The sequence below is a fragment of the Bos mutus genome, chromosome 17 (assembly GCF_027580195.1).
Source record: "Bos mutus isolate GX-2022 chromosome 17, NWIPB_WYAK_1.1, whole genome shotgun sequence".
Taxonomy (NCBI): Eukaryota; Metazoa; Chordata; class Mammalia; order Artiodactyla; family Bovidae; genus Bos; species Bos mutus.
Window position 1 is genome coordinate 37,920,623 of NC_091633.1, and position 27,927 is coordinate 37,948,549.

The 27,927-nt window shown below is 36.1% G+C and overlaps 1 protein-coding gene across 10 annotated transcripts in view; it reads left to right on the forward strand.

Annotated features, from left to right (window-relative positions):
* Window positions 1–27,927, forward strand: part of AFG2A (AFG2 AAA ATPase homolog A) — a 379,428-nt gene that overhangs the window by 94,097 nt on the left and 257,404 nt on the right. For all 10 annotated transcript variants that reach the window (XM_070386484.1, XM_070386483.1, XM_070386485.1 and 7 more), the window contains exon 14: window positions 9,105–9,231. In XM_070386484.1, coding sequence (XP_070242585.1) covers window positions 9,105–9,231 — 127 coding nt within the window. The remainder of the gene's footprint in view (window positions 1–9,104; window positions 9,232–27,927) is intronic.

Genomic DNA, 27,927 nt, shown 5'->3' on the forward strand with positions numbered 1-27,927 from the left:
AAGGCTACCATATAAAAATACTTGATATATTGTTTTATGACTAGAGTATTAAAGAGATGGTTAAATATATGGAAAAATGAAAAAATTAAGTGCTCTGTTAAAAACTGACTGATATATTCTGTGAAGTATTAAGAGTATCTGTGATATTAATAACTGTTTTCTTGTATAGCTGTTTCTGCACTTAAAGTCCTGAATTGATTTCCATTTGGAGTGGTCAGGGGAAAAATAAGTTCTGAGCCAGCTTTCATTGAAAATGAAAATTCCAGCCTTAGTAACATTTTGAAAAGAGCTCTGAGTGTTAGAGTAATGGTCAGGAAATGGGATAGCCTCTTTTGCAGTATTTCCAGATTTCAGGTAACTTTAGTGAATTCATGACACCGAACACTATAGAAGAAATTTTTGTAGGCATCATTCTGTAAATGACACTTTTCAAAGAGGGTTATAAATTTTTAAATGTGATTTTATAGCAGTATTTGGGCTTCCCAGGTGGCTCAGTGGTAAAGAATCTGCCTACCAATGCAGGAGACACAGTAGACGTGAGTTTGATCCTTGGGTTGGGAAGATCCCTAGAGGAGGCAGTGGCAACCCACTCCAGTATTCTTGTCTGGAAAATTCCATGGACGGAGGAGCCATGGAAAGAGAAAATAACTTAGGCTGTAGTCCATGGGTTTACAAAGAGTCTGACATGACTGAGCACGCCTGCATGCACATGGTGGTATTTAAAATTTCATAAAATCATAAAATTTTGTAGCTAAGAAAGTTCTTAGAAATCATCTAGTACAACCTTTTATTTTTTAGAAGGAATAGAAGCCCCTAGAATTTAAGAGAAGAGGAGCATAACTCCTATGTCCTCTAATTTAGTGCTTGTTGGATGATAATACTACTGCTTCTTAGACTCTCAGGATTTGGGATAGAAAAAGTATGTTCATATCAGGGTAAAATTTATCATGTATCTAAATATTTAATTAATATTTTTTATGTAAGAAACTCTAGCAGTAACAACTTATTAAATACTTTTAACTATTTTTACTTTGTATATCTCTGTTTCAAGTTGCTAAATTCATTGCATATTTCCTGGTATGCAGTTTTTTTCTAATTTATACTTCATCACCTCATAGTTTTTACATTGTTGAACTTTTAATATTAAACAGAACTGCTGAAAGAAGCAGAGTAAAAGAATAAATGGAACATGTGTAACTGATTTCTTATTATAAGAGTTTTATGAAGTATAGCAGATTTCTATGAATATTTTGTATTTTGCATTTTGTCTAAGCATTGTGGCTGAGTACTATAGAATGGATTAAAGGTAAGACTTTCCCTAGAGAGATGGCCTAATGCAGCATTTTACTAGGAATTGGGACTTATTTCTTGTTGTTCTAGGACGTGTTAAGTCTCTTGTAGCTATTTTGGTTTTAAAATGAAAATTTGCTTGCATTTTGCATGCACCAAGAAAATTATCATAAGTAATGCTTGTGTTTAGGGCAGTATATGTCTGGCTATCCTTCCTTGGGTCTTTTTCACACCTAAATATTGACCTTGAGAGTATGGGAGGTTTGTTTTAAGAAACAAATTCAGATGCCTGCCATTTGGGATTCTTTATGACATTTGAAAATTATACTAGAAAAAAATTTTGAAATATAAATTGGATATTTCAACTGTTGGTCTATAATTTAAAGATCATATGAAGGGACAATAGGGAATTTTACTTTACTAAAGCAGTTGAAATACATGTCATTGTTGTGAAATTTTTACTATTGAAAAATAAAATCAATTTAATATTAGCATCATGGTGATGAGATTTCTTGAAGATGAGGGTTAGCAATGTTTTCTGAAACAGGCTAATTTGTAAATATTTTTTGCTTTTTTTGGCCATACAGTTTCTATTGGAGCTATTCATCTCTTTTGCTACCATGCAAAAGGAGCTACAGAGAATATGTAATCAAATAAAAAACAGTTGGCTGGCCAGATTTAGACTGTGGCTGTAGTTTCCTGACCTGTTTTAAGATGTCATAAAGTCTCTTCAGTACATGGCACTGTGACTTTTGAAGGGGGGTAATTTGGGAAAGGGGCTTGACTCCGGAAGGGAAAAGAAAATTAATCTCTTGGAAAAGTCTAATTTTAGTACTTTCTGTAGCTGAACATTTTTTCCCATTGTTGTGTTGCCTTTATCTCTAGCAGATAATAAAGTTTAAAATCATTTCATTATGTTAGTGATTACACATTTATTCTTAAACTTGAAGTTGGTTTTGATTTCCTAGGATGTCAGTTTTATGGATTTTGTTTCCTACTGCAGCTTTGAAAGTCAGCCAAGAATATTTCTCAGTCCATAAAACATTTTCATTATGCTATTCTCCAGCTAGTTCTCAATGATCTGTGGAAATAAAGGGCAAAGGCAGCATGGGAAATGAGAATCCAAAGAATTCCCTTCACCTCATCTTCAGCATTAATTGTAGCTCCCAGTTTCTCTACAGATAACAAATTGGACCAGTATTATACCTTTCTATTTAGAAGCATTCTACTAGAGGTATCAATATCTTTCTGAATTGCTAATATTTTTATTGAAATGAATGAATTAAATAACTTAGGTGTTCTATGTTACCAACAGAGACTAACAGAATTTTGAAACTAGAAGAACCTGTATACTATCTAATTTAATTCCCTTATTCATATATGCCAATAATTATGACACCCTCAAGGGAACAGTAACATCTTTATCCTCTTACCTCACGTGTCCAAGACAGTGTCTAACAGAGAAGCACCCAAACGTTTAATTTTTGAATAGGAAATGTAGGCTTACAGAAACTAGAGTTTAGGTTCAATCAGCTGGTTGTTAGCAGAATCTGATTTCACCATGTGTTAGTGTCATTTATGAACTAATTTTACTTTAAACACCAAGATAGTCTTTTGGAATTTTGTCACTTGCATTATTTTCATAGAAGCATCATCATCTTTATTATAAAGAATTATTTGTAAGCTATAGAATACATTCACTTGTCAAAGAGCTCCAAAAAGAATTAACCAAGAGCTGACTGATATGTTTTTCTCAAAAAATTCAATAGTTTTTGTACACAGTAACTCTAAAAGTGAGTCTGGACTCAGAAAACTTTGTTAGTTGTGCTCAGGGTACAGAAACGATAAATGTTCTTTTCAGTGTAGCTGATAGCAACAGTATTCAAATCTAACAGAGGATAGCAACATAGATACTTAACTACAGTGAGAAAACATTTTGAAAGACTATGGACGTCCTTGGTATACTAATTAATTTTGTAGAGAGATCACCATGTTACCCTCTGCCAGAAGGCCATTCAGTCACACTTAGTGTAGGGGAATCAAATTGAGTCTTTTCTCATGCATTCAAGTCATTGGGTTCCAAATCCTGTGTGTCTGTAATCACACTTAGAGCATTATAAATGAAGATGCTGAATCAGTATCCACCTACCCCCTACACCCTTCCACTCCCCGCCCCTGCAAAAAAAGGTTCATTTAGAAGACTCAAAAACACGTGTATACCTATGGCGGATTCATTTTGATATATGGCAAAACCAATACATTATTGTTAAGTTAAAAAATAAAGTAAAATTAAAAAAAAAAAAAGAGGATAGAAGTAACAGATGACGAGAATGTCTTTTGATATAGATCTAAGTAAGAAACCAAGGATGTGGAGATTTTCTTTTCATTCAGTTTCTTGAGCCAAGCAGTTCTACATCTGAGCAGTCTTACAGTATATTGGTTTTTTCCATTTTAGAAGGTTTGCCATTTTTTAAAACGTCACTTTTAAATTATAAAAATATCTGAGCAGTACAAAGATCTCCTTATCTGGAAATTTTTGCTATTCAAAACATATTGTGCCTTGAGGACTTTGAGGAGCCAAACTCTCACTGCATTTGAACAGCTAGTATATAGGTAAGATTAAAATGTAAAGAAGTCTCATTACCAGTGTATAGTAATTTCCTTCTAATACATCTTGTATAAACAAAGTATTTCTTAGTAGTTTGTTTATTAGGCTCACTGTTTTAGGCATCGTTATGAAGGGCTTAAGAGGAGTAGTTTTTATCTTAATCTTAGCCAAAAGGCCGAAGAGCAGTTGAGTTTTTACCTTAGCATTATGTTGGTGGTTTTGATGGAAAAGTTTAAGGAAGTTCGATACTTTCTATCATGTTTTAAGTAAAGCTAAGTAGGAAACTGACAATGTGTATTTGCTGACCTGTTTTAACTTCTGAAAATCTTTAATCATACATCATGTTCATGTTTTATTTCAGTAACATTTATGTGCCACACATTCCTTTTTCAGTTTAATTGGTTAAAATAACTTTTAAAAGGTTATACACATCGCCAGCAACCAAGGTACAGTGGTGATAATAGTTATAAGAATTATTTTTATAATTATCTATTGATCTTTTCTTTGCATTAATTATTATGCTATATCTTTTATACATTTTATTTAATTTTGAGAGTGCTATGGGTCTTTCCGGAGAAGGCAATGGCACCCCACTCCAGTACTCTTGCCTGGAAAATCCCATGGACGGAGGAGCCTGGTAGGCTGCAGTCCATGGGGTCGCTAAGAGTCAGACACAACTGAGCCACTTCCCTTTCACTTTTCACTTTCATGCATTGGAGAAGGAAATGGCAACCCACTCCAGTGTTCTTGCCTGGAGAATCCCAGGGATGGAGAAGCCTGGTGGGCTTCAGTCTATGGTGTCGCACAGAGTCGGACATGACTGAAGCGACTTAGCAGCAGCATGGATCTTTTCATGTTTGATTGAGACAACTGAGGCTCAGAGAAGTATCTCTTACACAAGATTACACAAAAAGAAAAGTGGTCAAGCTGGCAATTGAACCCAAGCTTACTGAGTATCATCATGGTTTAGTTGTTAAGTCGTGTCCAACTCTTGCAACTGCATGAACTGTAGCCTGCCAGCCTCCTCTGTCCATGGGATTCTCCAGGCAAGAATACTAGGGTGGGCTGCCATTTTCTTCTCCAGGAGATCTTCCCAACCCAGATTTCAAACCTGGGTCTCCTACATTGCAGGCAAATTTTTTACCGACTGAGCTACGAGGGAAGATTCACTGAGTATCATATCTTAGCTCTTTTCCAAATTCAAAGCAACCCTCCCAATAAGTACTGATCAGTGAAGATTTTACTGGAGTGATTTGTAAAACTTTATATTGTATAATCATTTATTATAATCACTGTAAAATTTTAGTTTTCCTTGTCGCCATTTCTGGATCTATGGCACTTAAGAAAATGACACGTTTATAAGCATTTTTTCTGCTTCAGTTTTTAGCTTGTTGTCAGAAAAATGTTTGAACTTACATGTGTTAATTTTCCTTATTTTCCTTTTGTTGGATTATGTTTATAACAGCAGCATAGGGAGGGCCAAGATTGTGAAAAATTCGCTTCAAAAAATTGCTTTTTGTAGAGGGTAAATTGAGTTAAAACTATAGAACTGTAATGAGCAAAACTATACAAATGTAATGTAATACCTATGTTAGCTTGGAATTTTTACTGGGAAATCATGGCAAAATGAAAAAATATATACTTTTATGTCATTCTTTGTGTTAACAGTTTATACAAAGCTGCAGTTATTCAGAGCACATGCAGCTTACAAGCTCTCAGACAGCTGGGGAAGATAACTCATTATATTAATATATGTCTGTCTGCTTTTATAGGGTATGTTGTTAATCTAAAGTAATTTATTTACTATTAGGTTTAAACTGAATATTGACCATAATATGACAGCATAGATATCCTGTAGTGGTAGCTGGAATATTCAAGGCATTATTGATTTTTTATATTCCTTGATCTTGGATTTTGGTGTCAGACATTAATTTGGGGAAATTCTCAGTCATTATGGCTTCAAATATATTCTACTCTATCTTCTATTTTAGATACACATATATTACATATTTTGTTGTCCACAGTTCTTGGATATTCTTTTCTGATTTTTTTTTCACTGTTTTCTTTAGTCCGGTTTTCTCTTTGCTTTTCCATTTTGAATGTTTCTCTTCACTTAAACAGATTATTTCCTCAGCCCCTGTGTAATCTACCAATGAACCCAAAAAGGGAATTCTTTTTTTTTCTGTTACAGTGTTAAGTCTCAGCATTTCTCTTTGAGCCTTAGAATTTCCATTTCTCTGCCTATGTTGCCCTTTTCTTGCATGTCGTCTACTTTGTCCACTAGAGCCCTTAGCATATTAGTCATAGTTTTAAAAAATTACTGGTCTGATAATTCTAGCATTCTCGCTGATTCTCTGGTTCTGATGCTAACTCAATTTCTTCCAGCTATATTGGTTAGCCTTTTATTCTGCCTTACAGTTTTTTTCTTGATAGACAAGGTTTACTGGGTAAAAGGAACTGTGGCAAGTACGCCTTTAGTAGTGTAGTAGTAAGTGAGCACACAGTGAGAAGGTGTCAGTTACCAGCCAGAGGAAGAGTTCTCACCTGACCATACTGGCTTCTTGATCTTGGACTTACCAGCCTCCAGAGTGTGATAAATGCAGTTCTATTGTTTATAAACCACCTAGTCTGTGGTATTTTGTTATAGCAGCCTGAACGGATTAGGGTGCTCGAGTCTCACATTTCTGAGGGATCTAAAAAGAATTGTTAATTTTTCAATTTCTAGAGCTTTTTACTTGTTAGGAGGGAGTTAAGACTTATAAGATTCTTACTTTATACTGGACTGGAAAACAGACTAGTACTGCCCAGTTGGGGCTACCCTGATAGCTCAGTTGGTAAAGAATCTGCCTGCAATACAGGAGACCCCGGTTTGATTCCCAGGTCGGGAAGATCCACTGGAGAAGGGATAGGCTACCCACTCCAGTGTTCTGGCCTAGAGAATTCCATGGACTATATATAATATATATATATATATATATATTATATAGTCCATGGGGTCGCAAAGAGTCAGATACCACTGAGTGACTTTCACTTTCACTGCCCAGTTGTAACTGGTTTTCTATATTGTAGCCACTGTGGTCCTCAGAATTATAAATCTGATCTTTTCATGTCTCTACTTGAAACTTCCTATCCACTTCAGTTTAAAATCCAAGCTCTGTAATTTGGATAATAAGCCTTTGTCATACACCCTGGGTTTATCTTTCTCTGCTGATCTTTTACATTTTTACATTAATGCTGCTGCTGCTGCTGCTGCTAAGTCGCTTCAGTCGTGTCCGACTCTGTGCGACCCCATAGACAGCAGCCCACCAGGCTCCCCCGTCCCTGGGATTCTCCAGGCAAGAACACTGGAGTGGGTTGCCATTTCCTTCTCCAGTGCATGAAAGGAAAAGTGAAAGTGAAGTCGCTCAGTCATGTCTGACTCTTGGCGACCCCATGGACTGCGGCCTACCAGGCTCCTCCGTCCATGCTGTGCTACTCTGAAGTGGTTTCCATTTTCAGTGTTCTCTCTCTTCCCTCTATTTTTTGACTGTCTAGTCCCCACTCATTTTTTTTTAAGTTGTAGGTTAGAAACCATTTCCTCTGGACAGCTCACCTTAACTCTCCCAAGACCTGATCCTGTGACCTTCCATAGCACCTTGTAGTGTAGTACCACAACTAATTATTAGCAAAGTAGATATAATTATAGGCCTCAGATGTAATCAGTTGACATTCTTAAATATTTATATGCTTGTAGTCATCATGCAGAAGCCCTAGAGCTTTTGCTAGCAATGTTCCTATCTAACATTTGGATAAGTTTTATCATGGAGCATTTTTGGAAAGATAGGTAATCCATTTATTCAAAATGTTCTAAGTTTATTCTTAAGTAGAATCAGGTCAGCAAATTCATACACCTGCCAATTGTTTACTTGCAGGAATTAGTGCTAACTAAAACAAATCTCACTGGCTTCTCTGATTCTCCTTGCTTGCTCACAAAGTTTTTTGGCATTGGGAAAGACCATTTAATAAATTGACAGTGTAATTTATATAATAACCTGGAAGAACCTACCATTTAATTTAATTGATAGTAATGATTTATATAACAGCCTCATGTGTTTGATTAGTGTGAATTAGAGGCTGTTCTCCTGTGTGTCAAGTTTTGGAACTTGTAATGCATGCTGAGATCTAAATTCTTCTGTTTAGAGATCCTGATTACTTTATTACTAAATGTATTATGTGATGATTGTATGAACATTAAGGTGTACTTGTCATGCTAAGATAAGAGTATGGGGTGTGGTTTTCTACCCTCTTTCCCTCTTCTCCTCCTCTCCCACTCTGAACTGCATCTGGTTGAATTTATACATTTAATACATTTACAGTGTTGTGTCACTCTATAATTGCCCACCCAGATGTTTATTGTGTATTTCTCAATTCTGAACAGGTTTTAGTAAATTCCAGCTAGTGCTAATGAGAATTACTATTTTGAGACTTTGATTGTGTAATATCAGGATTTTGTTCACTATTAAAACCTGTTGGGTTTACTTCTTAAGAATAGATATTCAGTAATTTTTTTGTGATCAAAGGAAATGAGATTAAAGTATAGTTTCTCCAGGAGTAGCTTTGTAATTGACCTAGGACATGAACAAAAGCAACAAAATAAAATGCTTTTTTTTTGCCTGCCTCTCCAAATAGGTGTATTGTGGTGACTCCTTATTTGCTGATAAGTTTAAATATACTCTTAATATTTATGAAAATATCAAGATAGGTCAAAAATACCCCATTTGTTATATGTTTGTAAGGAATTTTCTGTCTCATGTAAGCTCTGAACTTCATTTGAGAATGAATCTGTATCTTACTCATTTGTTTATTCCCAATTCTTGTCAGTTTAATTGCCATGTAAAATGTAAATATCAGTTAAGTAATTATGTATTTGATGAACCTTTAAAAAATAATCTTACATCTTACTTAACAGATCTTTTATATTTGATGCTTTTTAGCATTTCGTTCTTAGGGAGAAAATAATCATGGTTGATGATGGAGGAAAAGAAATTATTTCAATCTAGTTAGTTCTTGAATATGATAATTCAACAAGTAATGAATTCTGAAGCATGCATTTTATAATTTGAAAAAGACATAATGTTTCTTGGTACAGAATATACAGTCTTTTTAAAATAGTAGAGTGTTTGGGGACAGGTAAATAGGTTTTTAAAACTGTGTTTTTAAAAATCAGTTCTTCAGGTGCTGGGAATGTAGCTGATCGTGTCTTGGCTCAGCTCTTGACGGAAATGGATGGCATTGAACAGTTAAAGAATGTGACAATTTTGGCAGCTACCAATCGTCCAGATAGGATAGACAAGGTAAGGAAAGAAGGCAGTGTGGGCATTGTATAATCAAGAACTGGATCATTTGATTATATTGGGTTCTTTTTTTGTTTTTTTTCTGTCAAACTACTTTTTAATCAGTTTGTCATTTAGAGGATACTGAAAGATCTTAAACTAAAGGAAATGAAGAGAACAGAGAAAAAGTTTTGTTTATGTTTTTATTGCTTATGGTTTGGTATTAATGAAATTATTTTATTATCCCTTGAGTTTCTCCTCCCTCATTGTTGCATTAAACTCTCAATATAGTTCCCTATGGTATTGAAGTTCTGAAATTCGTTTTGTGTTTCATCTGATTTGAGAAGTTTTTTTTTTAATATTTTCATTCATATTAGGATAAAATTCTAGATATTCACTAACTAGTTAGATTCAAGTTATTTTCAGCAGTTTTCTAGAAGTCCTGACCTAGCAATTGCTCTCAGAGTAAATAGAATCAAAATGATAATGAGTTTTATTTGTCTTAAGAAGTTACTTAGATTATACCATTAAATTAAGCTATATAGGTGCAAAATTAATACTATCTAGCTGATGTGAAGAGCTGACTCATTTGAAAAGACCCTGATGCTGGGAAAGATTGAGGGCAGGAGGAGAAGGGGACAACATGGCATCACCAACTCAATGGACGTAAGTTTGGGTGAACTGCAGGAGCTGGTGATGGACAGGGAGGCCTGGTGTGCTGCGGTTCATGGGGTCACAGTCGGAAATGACTGAGCAACTGAACTGAACTGAACTGATTGCTACCACTATTTTTCCCCCAAGTCATGTTTTAACAAATGAGTTCACTTAAGTTTTAAGAGCCTAATTTATACTTAATGTATAATTTTTTAACAAGGATCTAAATTGAGAGTAAAAATTTACTCCCAGGGCATCAACCAGTTTCTCAGCTTTTGTTAATGTTATTGCCTCATGTACATGACCTTATAAACTTTTTCCTCCTTGTGCACATATATACTGACTTTCAGTTTTAAATATGGGATTTTTTAAAAAATCATCTTTTTAAAATATGAAGGTAGGTTTTATATGGGAAGAAAGCCTTGCTTTCATTCAATTTGATATTTTGCTGTGTTATGAAGTCCCTTGGTTGAATGCAGATGAGAAAGCTTTGAACCTTAATAAATTAAATTGTTCTCTTCCTGATTAAGTGTTTTATAAGAAGCTGGTTGAGTTATGAACATCTGTAGGATCTGGGTTTGTACCCAGGCATCTCTCATGTCTGTTATGGCAGAACCAATACAATATTGTAAAGTTTAAAAAAAAAAAAAAAAAAGATAGGACTATATCTTAACAAGAATTATAGAAAGTGCTAAAAGAAACCTTAAAGATGACCTAATCCCACCTTTTGGTTTTAATGAATCTAGAACAATCATCTTTTTCCTGGTAAATACATATTGTATTTTATGATCTTTGTCTCCTAGTTACTATGGCTAATGAGCTTGAAATTTTCTTAGATTTCTTTCCCAGTAGTGTCTAATCTAATGGCCCTCTTTGGTATTCTAGTGTTGTATGTCATTGATGTTAGACACATTTTTTTTTTTTTTTAATTTTATTTTTAAACTTTACATAATTGTATTAGTTTTGCCAAATATCAAAATGAATCCACCACAGGTATACCTGTGTTCCCCATCCTGAACCCTCCTCCCTCCTCCCTCCCCATACCATCCATTTCTTGAAGTAGCATTTGGGGCTTACTGTAAACTTCTTGGGTTCTTCTAAATCAGGCTATATGATTGAGCTTGATTAGTGCATGTATTAAGTTTGTCTTACTGTGTAACAAGTTACCTCAAATTTAACAGCTTCACACAATATTTATTATTGTTTCTCTAGGTAAGTCAAAATCTGGGCATGGCATGATGGGATTGTCTGCTCAGGAACTCAGCAAGTTGTTGGCCAACTATGTTCTTGTCCTTAGTTGATATTCCTCAGCTAATTGTGGCTGAATTCAATTCTTGTGATTGTAGACCTAAGAACTAAATTTCCTTTCTAGCTGTCACCTGGGAACCACTCTCAGCCCCTTGAAACTTGCATGGCCCCTTCCATTGTCCCAAGATAGCAATGGAGAATCTCCATCATATTTTATCCATCTTATGCTTTAAATTTCTGTTGCCAGAAAAAGCCTAGTTAGTGTCTTTTTAAGTTGTACATGATCAAGTTAGGTCCATCAAGGAAAATCTCTTCACCTTCTAGTCAGCTGGTTCAGGACCGTTTTACATTTGCAAAGCCCTTCACAATAGCATCTTGACTGAGCTAGAATTCTTCCTGCCACAGTACTCTTCAGCTTCTTCTCTAGCCCCTATGTGAGTTCTCTTCTGGGCACTAAGAATAACTTCTAACTTTCACAGAGACCAACTTATCTTTGCCATTCATTTGATTGGGTACAAACCTGCTCCTTTGAAATATTCTTTTCTGTGGAGTCTGTCTTCTTCAGATGGAGTATTTCTGTGCCTTGCCTTGTCCAGATATATCTTTCTTCAATTATACATATAATCTCTCTTAAAGTAGAAATGGATAAATGAGTTTAAACTCCTTTATTTAAAGGATACATTTTTTCATGTTCTTTATAAGTGTAACAGTAAGCCTGTTGTTTAATACAGTGAAATTGTTGACATCATCTCTTTTGCTAACTTTTTGCTCTATAAGACCTACATTGAACCTCAACCTCTTGTGTTTTGCATTAAGGTGAAATTTATCCTAGTTTTTACCTCCACCTGGTAGAAAAGACCTAAAGAAGTTTTTAAGATAAACCTAGAGATTATAAGTTATCTTGTGTCACTGTAAGGTTTTGGACCTTTATTCTCCTTCATCTTAGAATACGTTAAATACCAATACCCAGAGGTAATGGTAGATGACTTCCATTCTTTTAGGGATACTTTTGTCTGTGGATATCTTTGCTCTCTTGGAGAAAATGCTTAACCACTTTGGGCAGAACTTGTCTCCAAAGGTGGGAGATTGAAGGGAGGGAAGTGGTTCTTTTATACATTTCTTTTTGCATTGTTTTTAATGTGTTTATTGCTTGCTAATAATATTTGCCTTTGGACACAGATGCTCACAGATGCCACTTATTGCAACTCATAAGTGGCAGTCTTCAGTATCACAGACTTAGAGAAATTAAAGTTTGGGAAATAACTTGCCAAAATTCTTATCATGTTTTTGATCTTTTATAAAACATTAACTTAACATCTTGGTTCTAAAATCACCTAATTATTGAAAATGTGTGTTTTAAGTACCAGTATTATTACACACTGGTAATGCCTTTTGACTAACCTTTGCTTCTAGATGCATCAGAGAAGTGCAAACATATACAAACACATATATGTATATATGTGTACTTATACATATGCTTGTTTGTATGTATGCATGCATCATATACACACACATATGTATATACTTTGATTAATTTTTTAAATTTAGAAATACAACTTTTTTACCAAACTAATCTTAAATGAACACATTTAAATTAAGATATTAAGAGTGTTTGTAATTCTATGCTGAAACTTAATTTTCTAGGTCATAGGGATCTAAAGGCCTTTACTACTTAAATTTTTCAAAATCTGTAGTATCTAATTTGTAATAGATGAAATTATATAATTATGACTGGCAGCAAGGCAAAATTGGTAAATGGAAAAAATATTTTGTGATAAAACAATGGCTTCAAGATCATCAAATGATACATGCTGTGCTTTCAAGTACAACTCTGAATTTAGTACATTGAACCATGGTTTAAATGTTCTGCATATGTTCTGTAGTTGTGCAAAAGACAATACTTTAAATAATCAATGATTTTTATAAAAATGTTTTAAATATTTTCTATTTCAGCTGGAACTCCATATTCATATTTAGTATGAATTTTTTATTAACTGTACTTCTCTTATTACTCAGATGATATAAGCTATATCAAAGGTGTATTTTCTAGATTTTTTATGGACTATTATATTATTTGTGTATTGTTTAATAGTACTATTGGGGAAAAAAAGGTTTTAGCACATGTGTGATTAGAACATGGTGTTCAAAATGTGCCCTGAATGTGTTGTTAGAAACAAAACAGTCTTAAGAGATGATTTAACAAAGAACAACTTCCTGTTATGAAATGAATAGACGTAGTTTTCACCACCTGTCTTGTCTGGGAAAAACAGTAGTAGGAAGAGAATAGGCGACAGGAGAATTTAAAGTAAATTTCCTGTGCTGATGTTGAAAGGTAGAGATTTTTTTTTTTTTGACGTAAATCTGGAAAGAAAAAGGATTGTTCTAATATGAAAGATATGATGCAGTTAATCTAACTTGGGTACATTTAATTAAGGTGTTTGGCCATGTAAATTAGCTTGCATACTTTACAATCCTGTTGCCTGTTGACTAACAACCTCTGTATCATGATGACCTTAAGTTAGTATATTGGAATGGAAAGAATTCTTGGACTGTCAGAGAAGTGAAATTGATATCATTCTATGTCCCATATATTGTGCATGTTTAGTATCTTTCTTGGACAATATTTCAGTTTCATATAGCCTGGGGAAACTAAAGCTGGAGTATCCTGAGGATTCAGCAAGGGAAGTGAGACACATACCTCAAGAATCACATTAACCTGCTTCCTGCTATGTCATGTTTACATGTAAAGCACATTAGCTGCAGTGTAGCTCTCTAGGCTGAGTGAAGTGATTGCCTGGAGTCTCCAGTGGTATACTGAAGCCACCATAGACCTTTTACCCACTTACCCTCCTCTTTCAGCTTTTAGATGAGTGAAGAGAAGTTGCGTCCTTTAGAGGCCATTTTACATTAAGAATGACAGAATGTGAAGGACAGATGAAGATAAATGAGATTGTGATGTCAGGCCATTGCATTGTCTTTAGATTGATGATGGCCTGGATTTACACAACATCAGGAAACAGAGCAACAAACAATTATTTTTGATGCCCAAATAATGGTTTAAAGCTCAAACTCTGGGAGTTTATATTGTTCTTTGTTAGACTGTAGCTTACATAGCACCTTTAGAAGAGTATAGTGTTCAATCCATGGTATTTCAAGTATTTGTGTTGGATATTAAGGAAGAAATGATCATGTTTTCTTACCCTAGTGTTAAATAAGGTTCAGAATGGTTTGATTTTATGAATATTTTAAAATGTAGTCCCTTTGGCTACTTTTAGTACTGATGCTTAGTGTGGCTACTTTTAGTACTGATGCTTGGTATATAACAGGCTCTCAATAATGATTACTACTATAATTATTATATCTAGCCTGAAACCTAGTTTTCTTATAATAGTAAATTTGTAGAATTTTAAAAATTATGCTCTAAGCCATCTATGGAAGAGATTGCTCAATTGAGGACATTTTTGTAAGTTATGTAGAGGTCATGAGTGATTCAGTATTCAAAATTATTTTCTAACTTAGTATTTTAACTCATGGAAGTTATAAACTGGAATTAATTTTCCTCCCAGTTTTTCTGAAAGGCAGGTTGATTGGTTAAATATAGCATAATATTTTTATTTCTTAAATACTATAAATTAAAAGTTGACTTTATTGATATCTTTGTAACATGGAAAAATTAGCATGTTTAGAAATGTTAGCAGATGAGAAGCTAAATAGATGAGAAGCTAAATACATGTAGCTTCCAATTTTCAAATGAATTGTATTCCAGAAATACCTTCAGACAGGTTAAAAATATGTTTGTGAACAGTTTTCCTCTCCACCCTTCCTAGTTATAAATTAAAAGTCCTATTCATCTGTTACTGTTATTCTCAGATAAGTCAGAACTAAAAAACAAGCTGCTTGATCTAAGAAACATTAAAAGTTTAAATGAATCATAATTCTTTTTTTTCCTGTAAGTATTTACGGGATGCTTTTTGATCTTTGGGCTTCCCTAGCAGCTCAGACGGTAAAGCGTCTATCTGCAATGCAGGTGACCTGGGTTCAATCCCTGGGTTGGGAAGATCCCCTGGAGAAGGAAATGGCAGCCCACTCCAGTATTCTTGCCTGGAAAATCCCGTGGACTGCAGAGCATTGTAGGCTACCATCCATGGGGTCGCAAAGAGTCGGACACGACTGAGTGACTTCCCTTTTCACTTTTTGATCTTTCAGTTCAGTTCAGTTCAGTCGCTCAGTCATGTCCGACTCTTTGCGACCCTATGAATCGCAACATGCCAGGCCTCCCTGTCCATCACCAACTCCGGGAGTTCACTCAGACTCACATCCATTGAGTCAGCAACGCCATCCAGCCATCTCATCCTCTGTCATCCCCTTCTCCTCCTGCCCCCAATCCCTCCCAGCATCACAGTCTTTTCCAATAAGTCAACTCTTTGCATGAGGTGGCCAAAGTACTGGAGTTTCAGCTTCAGCATCATTCCTTCCAAAGAAATCCCAGGGCTGATCTCCTTCAGAATGGACTGGTTGGATCTCCATGCAGTCCAAGGGACTCTCAAGAGTCTTCTCCAACATCACAGTTCAAAAGCATCAATTCTTCAGCGCTCAGCCTTCTTCACAGTCCAACTCTCACATGATATTTATCAAAATGATATGGAGAGTCTTAGAGTGTTAGAAGGTGAGCCACAGTGTGGTCAGATGTAGGAGGCTTCTTGCAGGGTCATTGGTCAGATGTGGGAGGCTTCTTGCAAGGCTATTTTCCAATTTCAGCTTTACCATCATTTTGTAAGACAGAAGTAGTTTTGTTATTGTTGCTGTTTGTGTGTGGGTTTTTTTGTTTGTTTTTTTAAAGCGTTAAGTGTTTTCAGTATATTTATTATGGCAGCAGTTAACAAGGGTTTCAGCTTCAGGACCAGGGGTACGGAATTTTGTCAGAGGTTGTATGCATATGTGAGTCATGTCTCATTTAGAGATTAAGGTAAAGACTGTCCTTCCCAGGGGAAGTCAGCAAACTATGGCCTGTGTGCCAGATCTGTTATCACTTGTTATTCTGCATCTCATGATCTAAGAATGGTTTTTACTTATTAAAATGGTTGACAAAAAAGGTAATTTTTGTGATGTGAAAATGATACTAAATTCAAATTTCAGGCCTCATAATAAAGCTTTACTGGTACAAGGTTACACTATTTTTTTTTCAGATTTTAAAGCTTTTTATATTATATTGGAATATAACCAATTAACAGTGTGATAGTTTCAGCTACACAGCAGAGGACTTAGCTATACATGGATACATATACATGTATCCATTCTCCCCCAAACTCCCTTCCCATCCAGGCTGCCACATAGCATTGAGCAGTGTTCTCATGCTATACAGTAGGACCTTGTTGGTTACCCATTTTAAATATAGCAGCTAAGTTAGACTAATTTTTGATGTATTGTCTGTGATTTCATTTGCACTATTTAGTAGTTATGGTAGAGACCCTATGACTTATAAAGCTTAAATTATCACTTGGAACTTTGCAGAAAAAGTTCACCGACCATTGGTGTATCCTTGTAAGCTTTTATCAGTTTACTAAAGTCTCTAATGTCCGTTGTTCACACAAGAACCACAACGTTTTTTTTCTAAAGGTTGTTTAAATATATTATTTCATAAATATATATGACCGATAAATATGGGTCAATATCATGCTGAGGTTAAAATAAACCAATAATAGTAGGGAGACTATATTAACTTTTTGTTCTTTAAATTACCTTCAATATCTTCTTGAGCATTTTTTAAATATTTCATCTTTAAAATACGTTTTCTTGGGCTAAATAATTATTTTTCCAACTGAATGACTTACCAAAATCCATAAATATAGAAGCAAAATTTTTATTATATGAAAAAATAGTATTCATGACATCTCAGTCTTAAAGTTGTATTGTTTTTTTTTTCTTTCTATAATTGTGAGTTGAAAGCCCTTTGTAGTGTTTTCATTGTTAAGATTTTCAGACTAGATGTTTAAATTTTGAGGAGTTAAGACTCTGTAATCACAGATAGCTGTTTTGTACCTGATTTTGTTTTTTCATTTGTTTATGTGTGCCCCAGTGTGCCTGAGGGCTTCCCTGATAGCTCAGTGGGTAAAGAATACACCTGCAATGCAGGAGACCCCAGTTCAGTTCCTGGGTCAGGAGATCTACTGGAGAAGGGATAGGCTACCCACTCCAGTATTCTTGGACTCCCCTGGTAGCTCAGCCGGTAAAGAATCCACCTGCAACATGGGAGACCTGGGTTCGATCCCTGGCTTGGGAAGATGCCCTGGAGAAATGAAAGGCTACCCACTCCAGTATCCTGACCTGGAGAATTCCATGAACTGTATAGTTCATGGAGACACGACTGAGTGACCTTCAATTTCACTTTTTAGTAAATAACATTTGATTATTTCACCATACAAATAGGAGTATGTTTAATCTTCTGTTAGAGTAATAATAAAGTACATATTGTCCTTGATACACACATTCTAAAAAAATTATTTTTTTTAAGATTAGAGAGCAACTTGGACAATTTAATAGTCTAGTTATGCTTCTGATACATTGACCCTGTTATAAAATTTCTACCCCTCATTTCTCCATTCTTTGTTTATTACTCACCTATACTGATGAGGAGTATGTTAACTCGTGAAATAGACCACTTCATCTTTGACTCAGACTACTAGGAAACTCTTTTTCTACTGAAGAAACAGCTGTTTTTCTGCCTAAAGCATCTACATACCAGCCTGATTCTACTCCAAAATGCTATAAAGAACAGTTTTTATTACCTCTTCTATGTAGTTCTTTATTTTTGAAAACTGTATTCTGGGTCTTATTTTTACATTCCACTTCACAAACCAGTCTTTATGTCCTCCAGGCTTGGCATTTTGTTTTATTTCATATGATACCTTTATTGCATCTTCAGAAATCTTACCCTTTTGTTACAGATACCACAATTTCAGAGAGAGAAAATAAAAAGCATTCAAATTGGAAAGCAAGATGTTAAAACTGTCACCGTTTTACAGATGACATGATATTGTATGTAGAAAACCCCAAAGACTCCATCAACTAAAGTATTAGAATTAATGAATTTAGTAAATTATCAGGATGCAATATTAATATACAAGTATCTGTTGCATTTCTATATATTAACAAAAAACTATCAGAGAAACTAAGAAGGCTCTTCCATTTACAATTGCATCAAAAATAAAATACTTAGAAATTAATTTAAACATAGAAGTGAAGACCTGTACTCCAAAAGTTATAAGATGTTAATGAAGGAAATTAAATATGACTCAAATGGAAAGATATACTGTGCTTATGGATTAAAAGAATTAATATTTTTAAATGTCCCTACTATCCACATCAGTCTCAGAGTCAATCCCTATCAAAATTCCAGGGGAATTTTTCACAGAGCTAGAACAAATAATCCTGAAAATTTGTATGAACTCATAAAGGATAGCCAAAGCAGCCTCGTGAGAGAAGAACCAAGTAGCAATCATCATGCTCCCTGATTTCTAACTATACTACAAAGTGTAGTAAGCAAAACAGTATGATACTGGCACAGAAATAGACATATAGATCAACAGAGCAAAATAGAGAACCTAGATATAAATCTGTGCTTGTATAGTCACTTAATTATGTCAGTGGTGTCAAGAATGTACAGTGGGGAAAAGACAGTCTCTTCAATAAATGATGTTGGGAAAGTTGGACAGCAGCATGTGAAAGAATCAAACTGGATCACTTTCTTATACTATGTGCAAATATAGATTAAAATATAAGACCTAAAATTACAAAAGTCCTAGAAGAAAGCATAGTAAGTTCTTTAAGATTGGTCATAGCAATATTTTTTGAATCTGCCTTCTGAGGCAAAGGCAACAAAAGCAAAATAAACAAATGGGACTACATCAAAATAAAAGCTTTTGCACAGTGGAAAAAAAAAAAAAACTATCAATAAAATGAAAAGGCTTCCACCTGCTGAATGGGAGAAGATATTAGCAATGATATATCCAATAAGGGAGTAATATTCAAAATGTTCAAAGAACTGATGCAAGTCAACATCAGTAAACAACTCGGTTAAAAACTAGGCAAAGAATACACATTTTTCCAAAGTGGACACAGATGACCAACAGATACATGAAATGGTGCTCAACATCATAGTCATCAGGGAATTGCAAATTAAAGCCACAATGATATATTGCCTTATACCTGTCAGAATGCTATTATAAAGAAGATAACAAATATTCAGTTCAGATCAGTCACTCAGTCGTGTCCAACTCGTTGCGACCCCATGAATCGCAGCATGCCAGGCCTCCCTGTCCATCACCAACTCCCGGAGTTCACTCAGACTCACGTCCATCGAGTCAGTGATGCCATCCAGCCATCTCATCCTCTGTCGTCCCCTTCTCCTCTTGCCCCCAATCCCTCCCAGCATCAGAGTCTTTTCCAATGAGTCAACTCTTCGCATGAGGTGGCCAAAGTACTGGAGTTTCAGCTTTTAACATCATTCCTTCCAAAGAACACCCAGGGCTGATCTCCTTCAGAATGGACTGGTTGGATCTCCTTGCAGTCCAAGGGACTCTCAAGAGTCTTCAACACCACAGTTCAGAAGCATCAATTCTTCACCACTCAGCTTTCTTCACAGTCCAACTCTCACATCCATACATGACCACAGGAAAAACCATAGCCTTGACTACACGGACCTTTGTTGGCAAAGTAATGTCTCTGCTTTTGAATATGCTGTCTAGGTTGGTCATAACTTTCCTTCCAAGGAGTAAGCGTCTTTTAATTTCATGGCTGCAGTCACCATCTGCAGTGATTTTGGAGCCCCCCAAAATAAAGTCTGACACTGTTTCCACTCTTTCCCCATCTATTTCCCATGAAGTGATGGGACCAGATGCCATGATCTTCGTTTTCTGAATGTTGAGCTTTAAGCCAACTTTTTCACTCTCCTCTTTCACTTTCATCAAGAGGCTTTTTAGTTCCTCCTCACTTTCTGCCATAAGGGTGATGTCATCTGCATATCTGAGGTTACTAATATTTCTCCCAGAAATCTTGATTCCAGCTTGTGCTTCTTCCAGCCCAGTGTTTCTCATGACGTACTCTGCATAGAAATTAAATAAGCAGGGTGACAATATACAGCCTTGACGTACTCCTTTTCCTATTTGGAACCAGTCTGTTGTTCCATGTCCAGTTCTAACTGTTGCTTCCTGACCTGCATACAAATTTCTCAAGAGGCAGATCAGGTGGTCTGGTATTCCCTTCTCTTTCAGAATTTTCCACAGTTGATTGTGATCCACACAGTCAAAGGCTTTGGCATAGTCAATAAAGCAGAAGTAGATGTTTTTCTGGAACTCTCTTGCTTTTTCAATGATCCAGCGTATGTTGGCAATTTGATCTCTGGTTCCTCTGCCTTTTCTAAAACCAGCTTGAACATCAGGAAGTTCACGGTTCACGTATTGCTGAAGCCTGGCTTGGAGAATTTTGAGCATTACTTTACTAGCGTGTGAGATGAGTGCAATTGTGTGGTAGTTTGAGCATTCTTTGGCATTGCCTTTCTTTAGGATTGGAATAGATTAAATAGAAACTGCCATATTATTCAGAAATTCCACTTCTCAGTATTTATTTGAGGAACAGTAACACTGCAAGAAGAGAGATGCATCCCAGTGCTTACTGCAGCATTATTTACAACAGCCAAGGTAAGGAAGCAACGTAAGTGCTCAATGATAAGTGAGTGGGTAAAGAAGACATGAGCTGTAGATAATGTATACACATATACATAGGGGCTTCCTAGCTTGTCTCAGTGCTAAAGAATCCACCTGCCAGTGTAGGTGATGGGGGTTTGATCCCTCGGTCAGGAAGATAACCTGGAGTAGGAAATGGCAACTCACCCAGTATTTTTGCCTGGAAAATTCTGTGGACAAAGGAGCCTGGTAGACCACAGTTCTTGAAGTCACAAGAGTCAGTCACGACTGAGCGACTGAGCACGCATGCATGCATATTTATATATATATACATATACATGTATGGCAACCAACTCCAGTACTCTTGCTTGGAAAATCCCATTGACAGAGAAGCCTGGTAGGCTACAGTCCATGGGGTCACAAAGAGTCGGACATGACTGAGCGACTTCACTTCATATATATATATACACACACGCACACGCACGCACGCACACACACACACACACACACACACACACACACACGGAATATTACTAAGCCATAAAAAATTATAATCTTGGCATTTGGGACAACTTGGATGAACCTTGAGTGTGCTATGGTAAAGAAGAAAGTTGGAAAGATAAATACTGTATTTCACTTACATGTGAAACCTGAAAAGTGTAACAAATGAACAGACTTAACAAAACAAATAGAGTCATAGATACAAAGAATAAACTAGTGGTTACTAGAGTAGAGGGGAGTGAGAGGATAGGTAAAATAAGTGAAGAGGATTAAGGGTTATAAACTTCCAGGTATAAGATAAGTAATAAAGATATAATTGTACAGCATAGGAAATATAGTCAATAACATTGTCATAACTTTGTGTAGTGACATTAAGTAGGTTTACTATGATGATCCTTACATAATGTATAAAAATGCCAAATCACTCTTGTATGCTGCTGCTGCTGCTAAGTCGCTTCAGTCGTGTCCGACTCTGTGCCACCCCAGAGACGGCAGCCCACCAGGCTCCCCCATTCCTGGGATTCTCCAGGCAAGAACACTGGAGTGGGTTGCCATTTCCTTCTCCAATGCAGGAAAGTGAAAACTGAAAGTGAAGTCGCTCAGTTGTGTCCGACTCTTTGCGACCCCATGGACTACAGCCCATCAGGCTCCTCCGCCCATGGGATTTTCCAGGCAAGAGTACTGGGGTAGGTTGCCATTGCTAATATAATATTGGAAGTCAGTTATACTTCAATAAAAATGGAATGAATAACTGATACACACAACATGAGTGAAATTCAAGGATATTTCTCTAAGTAAAAGAAAGTAGAAAAGATTATATATTGTATTATTCCATTTGTATGAACTTTCTAGAGAAGTCAAACCTGTAAAAATAAAAAGCAGGTTATTGTCCGATGCTAACCCTTGGAGGAGCAAACCAGTCAATCCTAACGTCAGCCCTGAATATTCATTGGAAGGACTAGTGCTGAAGCTGAAGCTCCAGTACTTTGGCCACCTGATGCAAAGAGCTGACTCATTGGAAAAGACCGTGGTACTGGGAAAGATTGAGGGCAACAGAAGGGGGTGACAGGATGAGCTGGTTGGATGGCATCACTGACTCGATGGACATGAGTTTGAGCAAACTCTAGGAGATAGTGAAGGACAGGGAAGGCTGGTGTACTGCAGTCCGTGGGGTCAAAAAAAGTTGAACATGACTTAGCAACTGAACAACGACAGGTGTGGGAGAAGAGATTGACGGCAAAGCTGCTAAGGGAAATTTTCCAGATGCTGAAAATATTATAAAACTAGATTTTGTTGATGGTTGTACTACAAATATTGAATGTACACATAAATGAGTATATTTTATGGTATGTAAATTATATCTCGAAATGAGCCTATTTAGGGGGGAAAAAAAAAGAAAAGTGACTGATACAAAGAGATCTTGGTTTGTAACTCAAGCTCTGTTGCTATCAAACAGTGTATTCTTTGAAATTATTTAGCCTCTCTGGACCTCATTTCTGTACCTGTCAAAGATGTACCACATAATCTGTAATATGTCTTTAAGGTTCTGAGTTCTTTTATTTTGTGACACAGAGATAGATAGTAATAGAGATTCCAAATTCTGCATTAAAGATTGATATTTACCAAACAAATTTCTGGAGTTTTTGTTTTGGCTTTTGAGGTTTTATGCTCTTTTTTTTTTTTTTTTTTTTTTAAGTTTTTTTTTCAGGTATCACCTTTTCAAATGTTCTTGTTTTTGAAAAGTTCCTTTCTTCATACAGGTTATAAAGTAGGCAAATATCATCCAGGTGCAAAAGTGACTTTTCTTTTTAACCACTTGATTGTCAGAAAATGGGGGTTGGGGGAGAGCCATAAATCAGCCTTAAAGGTACTGTTGTGAAATAGAAAACTTAGCTGACAGTTGAAAAACACCTTAACTTCTTCCCTGAAAATTTATTACTCTTTAAAAAAGGAAAACTTGTTGAGCTGCATATTTTCTCTTTTCATAGTTGTCTGTTCAGCCTGTAATATTTTGGTCTATTTACTATGCTGTTTAAAACCTTCTATTAATGTAAAAATAATTCTGAGTTACACCAGAAATGTCTGACTATGATTATTCAGAATTGAGTCATTTTTAAAGTTGAAAAATCTTCTCTTGGATTATAAATACCTATAGAATCTCATGTTTGGGAATTAATGTTAAGTGTAGCCAAGAACTAAATCTGGAGCCATTTTTTGACTATTTTAAAGTCAAATAGAAGAGCTAGTTTGGTGATTATTTTTAAAGTGCTTATAGAGCGTTAACAGTAATATGCCATATTTTGGTCTGGCATTATATTTTCTTTTGTATTTGTGTGTTTGGAAGTGGTGTACAAAAGTATCAGATGGGGCATATAAGAAAATTCAGTTCTTAAGATATGTGCCATCTAATTTGAAATACAGGTAAATTTTGAAGTATTATAAAACATGAACAGTGTAAACTTTGTATGCAATAATTATTGGTGTATACATTAGAGTAAATTTGAAAAATGGATTTTAGATCTCATACTTTGGTCTCTATTATCATCTGTGTTCTATATTTGACAATAAATTTGGTACTGCAATTACTGTTTTTGAACACAAGATGGTGATGCTCACCTGAAATGTTTCCTGCATGTAGGATGTATTGCTTTCATTTATTTTAGTCATCAATTGCATTTTAATTTATTCATTTATTTTACCTATTGATTGAAGTATAGTTGATTTACAGTATTATGTTAGTTTCAGATGTACAGTATAGTGATACAATATTTTTAAATTTATCCTACATTAACAGTTATCAGAATATAATGGTTATAATCCTCAGTACTACACAATATACTTTTGTTGTTTATCTTTTTGTACATAGTAATTTGTTTTTCTTTATCTGATCATGGCACCCAGTCCCAACACTTCATGGAAAATAGATGGGGAAACAATGGAAAGAGTGACAGACTTTATTTTGGGGGGCTCTAAAATCATTGCAGATGATGATTGCAGCCATGAAATTGAAAGACTCTTGCTCCTTGTAAGGAAAGCTATGACCAACCTAGACAGCATATTAAAAAGCAGAGACATTACTTTGCCAATAAAGGTCTGACTAGTCAAAGCTATGGTTTTTCCAGTTGTCATGTATGGATGTGAGAGTTGGACTATAAAGAAAGCTGAGCACTGAAGAATTGATGCTTTTGAACTGTGGTGTTGGAGAAGACTCTTGAGAGTCCCTTGGACTGCAAGGAGATCCAACCAGTCCATCCTAAAGGAGACCAGTCCTGGGTGTCCATTGGAAGGACTGATGCTGAGGCTGAAACTCCAATACTTTGGCCACCTGATGCAAAGAGTTGACTCATTGGAAAAGACCCTGATGCTGGGAGGGACTGAGGGCAGGAGGAGAAGAGGATGAGATGGCTGGATGACATCACCGACTTGATGCACATGAGTCTGAGTGAACTCCGGGAGTTGGTGATGGACAGGGAGGCCTGGTGTGCTGCGATTCATGGGGTCGCAAAGAGTCGGACACGACTGAGCGACTGAACTGAACTGAACTGACACTGATGGTTAGAATCTAAATTGTAGTCACTATGGAAAACAATATGGAGATTCCTCAAAAAATCTAAGAATAGAGTTACCATATGAGCCAGCAGGCAGTCCCACTCCTGGATATATATACTAAAAAAACCCCCACAAACTCAATTTCCAAGAAAATGCATGCATCCCAGTATTCATATTATTCAAGATATGAAATAAACTATTCACAATAGCTAAGATATGAAAATAACCCGTGTCCATAAACGGCTGAATAGAGAAGATGTGGTATGTGTGTGTGTGTGTATATATATATATATATATAACACACACACACACACACACACACATACACAATGGATATTACTTGCGATCTGCTGCTGTTAGAGGCTTCTCTTCTGCAACTGATAAATGAACAGCTTAAAGGAATGAGTGGGATTGGTTTTGCTTTAAAAAGTAGTTGAGGGCTTCCCTGTGTCTTAGTGGTAAAGAATCCATCTGCCAAATGCAGGAGACGTGGGTTCTATCCCTGGTCCGGGGAGATTCCCTGTGCCATGGATCAGTAAAGCTCATGCACCACAACTGCTGAGCCTGTGCTTTAGAGCCTGGGAGCCACAACTCCTGAGCCCATGTGGTGCAACTACTGAAGCCCGCACACCCTAGAGCCCATGCTCCCCAACAGGAGAAGCCACAGTGAGAAGCCAGTGTACCACAGCTAGAGTAGCCCCCACTAGCTGCAACTAGAGAAAAGCTCGTGCAGCAATGAAAACCCAGCCCAGCCAAAAATAAATAAAATTATAAATTAAAAAAACAGTGGTTGAAATTTTTGTCTCTTCTTTTGTATAGCTTACTTAACAAACAGTGATTTACATTTAACTGGGGGTTTATGTAAATTTGGGTTTGGGGGAGTTGAGAACATTAAGAAAATGGGAATTTGAACAGTGTAGAGAGAACAGTCATTAGGCATATACTGTGCACCAGGTTATGTGCTGGGGAATTTGCATATATTATCGAAGTGATTCTAGTTCAATGTAAGCAATCTAGATTTTACACAGTACCAGTGTGTTCCTTTGGAGAAGGAAATGGCAACCCATTCCAGTATTCTTGCCTGGAGAATCCCATGGACAGAGGAGCCTGGTGGACTGCAGTCCATGGGGTCGCAAAGAGTCGGACGTTACTGAAGGGACTTAGCACACAGTGTATTCCTTAACTTGATAAATTGCAGGATTAGTAGTGTGTTCCCTCTCATAAGAACTATGGTGTACCATCCATTTAGTATCCTGTTTTAGTGAAGGTATCAATCTTTGTATTTTTTTAATAAAAAATTTCTTATATAGTTAAATATATCCTTATCATATGTATAGCAACTCTAATCCTAGGTGTTTGTCCAACACAAATTAAAATATTTGTCCACATGAAGACCTTTAAGTTAAACTTTTTAAAGCAGCTTTGTTTGCAATTATCAAAACAGGCCCAAATGTCTATCAGCTGATGAATGGATAAAGAACTTACAATATGTTCCTTCAGTGAGGTACTGTTCAGCTATAAAAAGACATAAACTGATATATGCAACAAGATGAACGAAATCTTAGAATTGTCATGCTCGATAAAAGAAGACAGGCTACACAATGTCCCATTCATGGGACAGTGTGCAAGAGGCAGAATGCTGCTGCTGCTAAGTTGCTTCAGTTGTGTCCGACTCTGAGCGACCCCATAGACGGCAGCTCACCAGGCCCCACTGTCCCTGGGATTCTCCAGGCAAGAACACTAGAGTGGGCTGCCATTTCCTTTTCCAATGCATGAAAGTGAAAAGTGAAAGTGAAGTCGTTCAGTCATGTCCGACTCTTCACAACCCCATGGACTGCAGCCTAAGAGCTTCCTCCGTCCATGGGGTTTTCCAGGCAAGAGTACTGGAGTGGGTTGCCATTGCCTTCTCCGAAAGGCAGGATGATAGGATCAGAAATCGGATTTGATAGTTGGAGGGAAGGGCCATGGACCACAGAGGGCAATGAGGAAACTTTCTGGAATGATGGAAGTTTGTGTTTTGGTTATATGTATTTTGTAGTTTGTGTTTTGGTTATATTGATGATCATTGGACTGTGTGTGTTTGTCAAAATGTTTCTGTCTATAAAACTAAAAATAGAGAATTTTACACTATTTAAAGTGAATTTCAATAAATGTGACCATTAAACACATTTGGGGGGTGGGGGGAGCAACATGTTTTAATTGTAAATGCAAAGGAAGAAAGGTCAAGTTTATTTCAGCAACAGTTTCTTCCCAGTAGTACTTTCTTGGAGGTAAAGCCTCACACATCCTGGCTCTTTTCCTAGTGTTTGTCTTCTTATAACCCATTTATGCAGACCTTCCTCTGTCAATGCCTCGGTAAGCTCAGAACTACCTTAGCAGATTTTGCTTTCAGACAGTGCTACCCAGCTTTGAGGACAGAAGTAGGTGTTAGAATTTTGATGCTGGGATGATTAGAGAATTTGGTTTCTTAACAAAAATTTGGCAAACTAGAGATTTTACAAATAAATATTTTAGAGAAGTTATTAAATACCAAAGTCAGTTAATTTGTTACACATGTATCATGGACAATTTTTAATCTAGTTTTTATTGTAATAAAGTGTAACTAAAATTATGAAAATATACTTTTCCTTCATATTTTTTTTAAACACTAGATTATACTCTTGTCTCCTGGAGGGGACAGTGCAAGTGACTCAGATTAGTGCTTTAGACCAATCATCATATTGCATATCAAGTAATAATGTTTACCTTCCAGTAACCTTTTAATCTCTTATGCCAATAAAATTTATGGTCCAAAGGTTACATATTTGATGACAGACTTATTTAGTTATATTTTGTTAAGGAGAAAAGAAGTATAAGTCAATCATAATAGTCATACCTTTTGGAAATCTTGATTCTCAAACTTTTTTTGTATTAAAGTACAAAAAAGGGGTTATGATCTAATAAAATAAAAACAAGAGGTGGTATAGTTTATGTAAGTAGACAGGTGAAGGAATTAAATGTTAATGTGTGGGCAGGTAAGCAAAATTATGTTTTTAAGCACATTTAGCATCGGAGAAGGAAATGGCAACCCACTCCAGCATTCTTG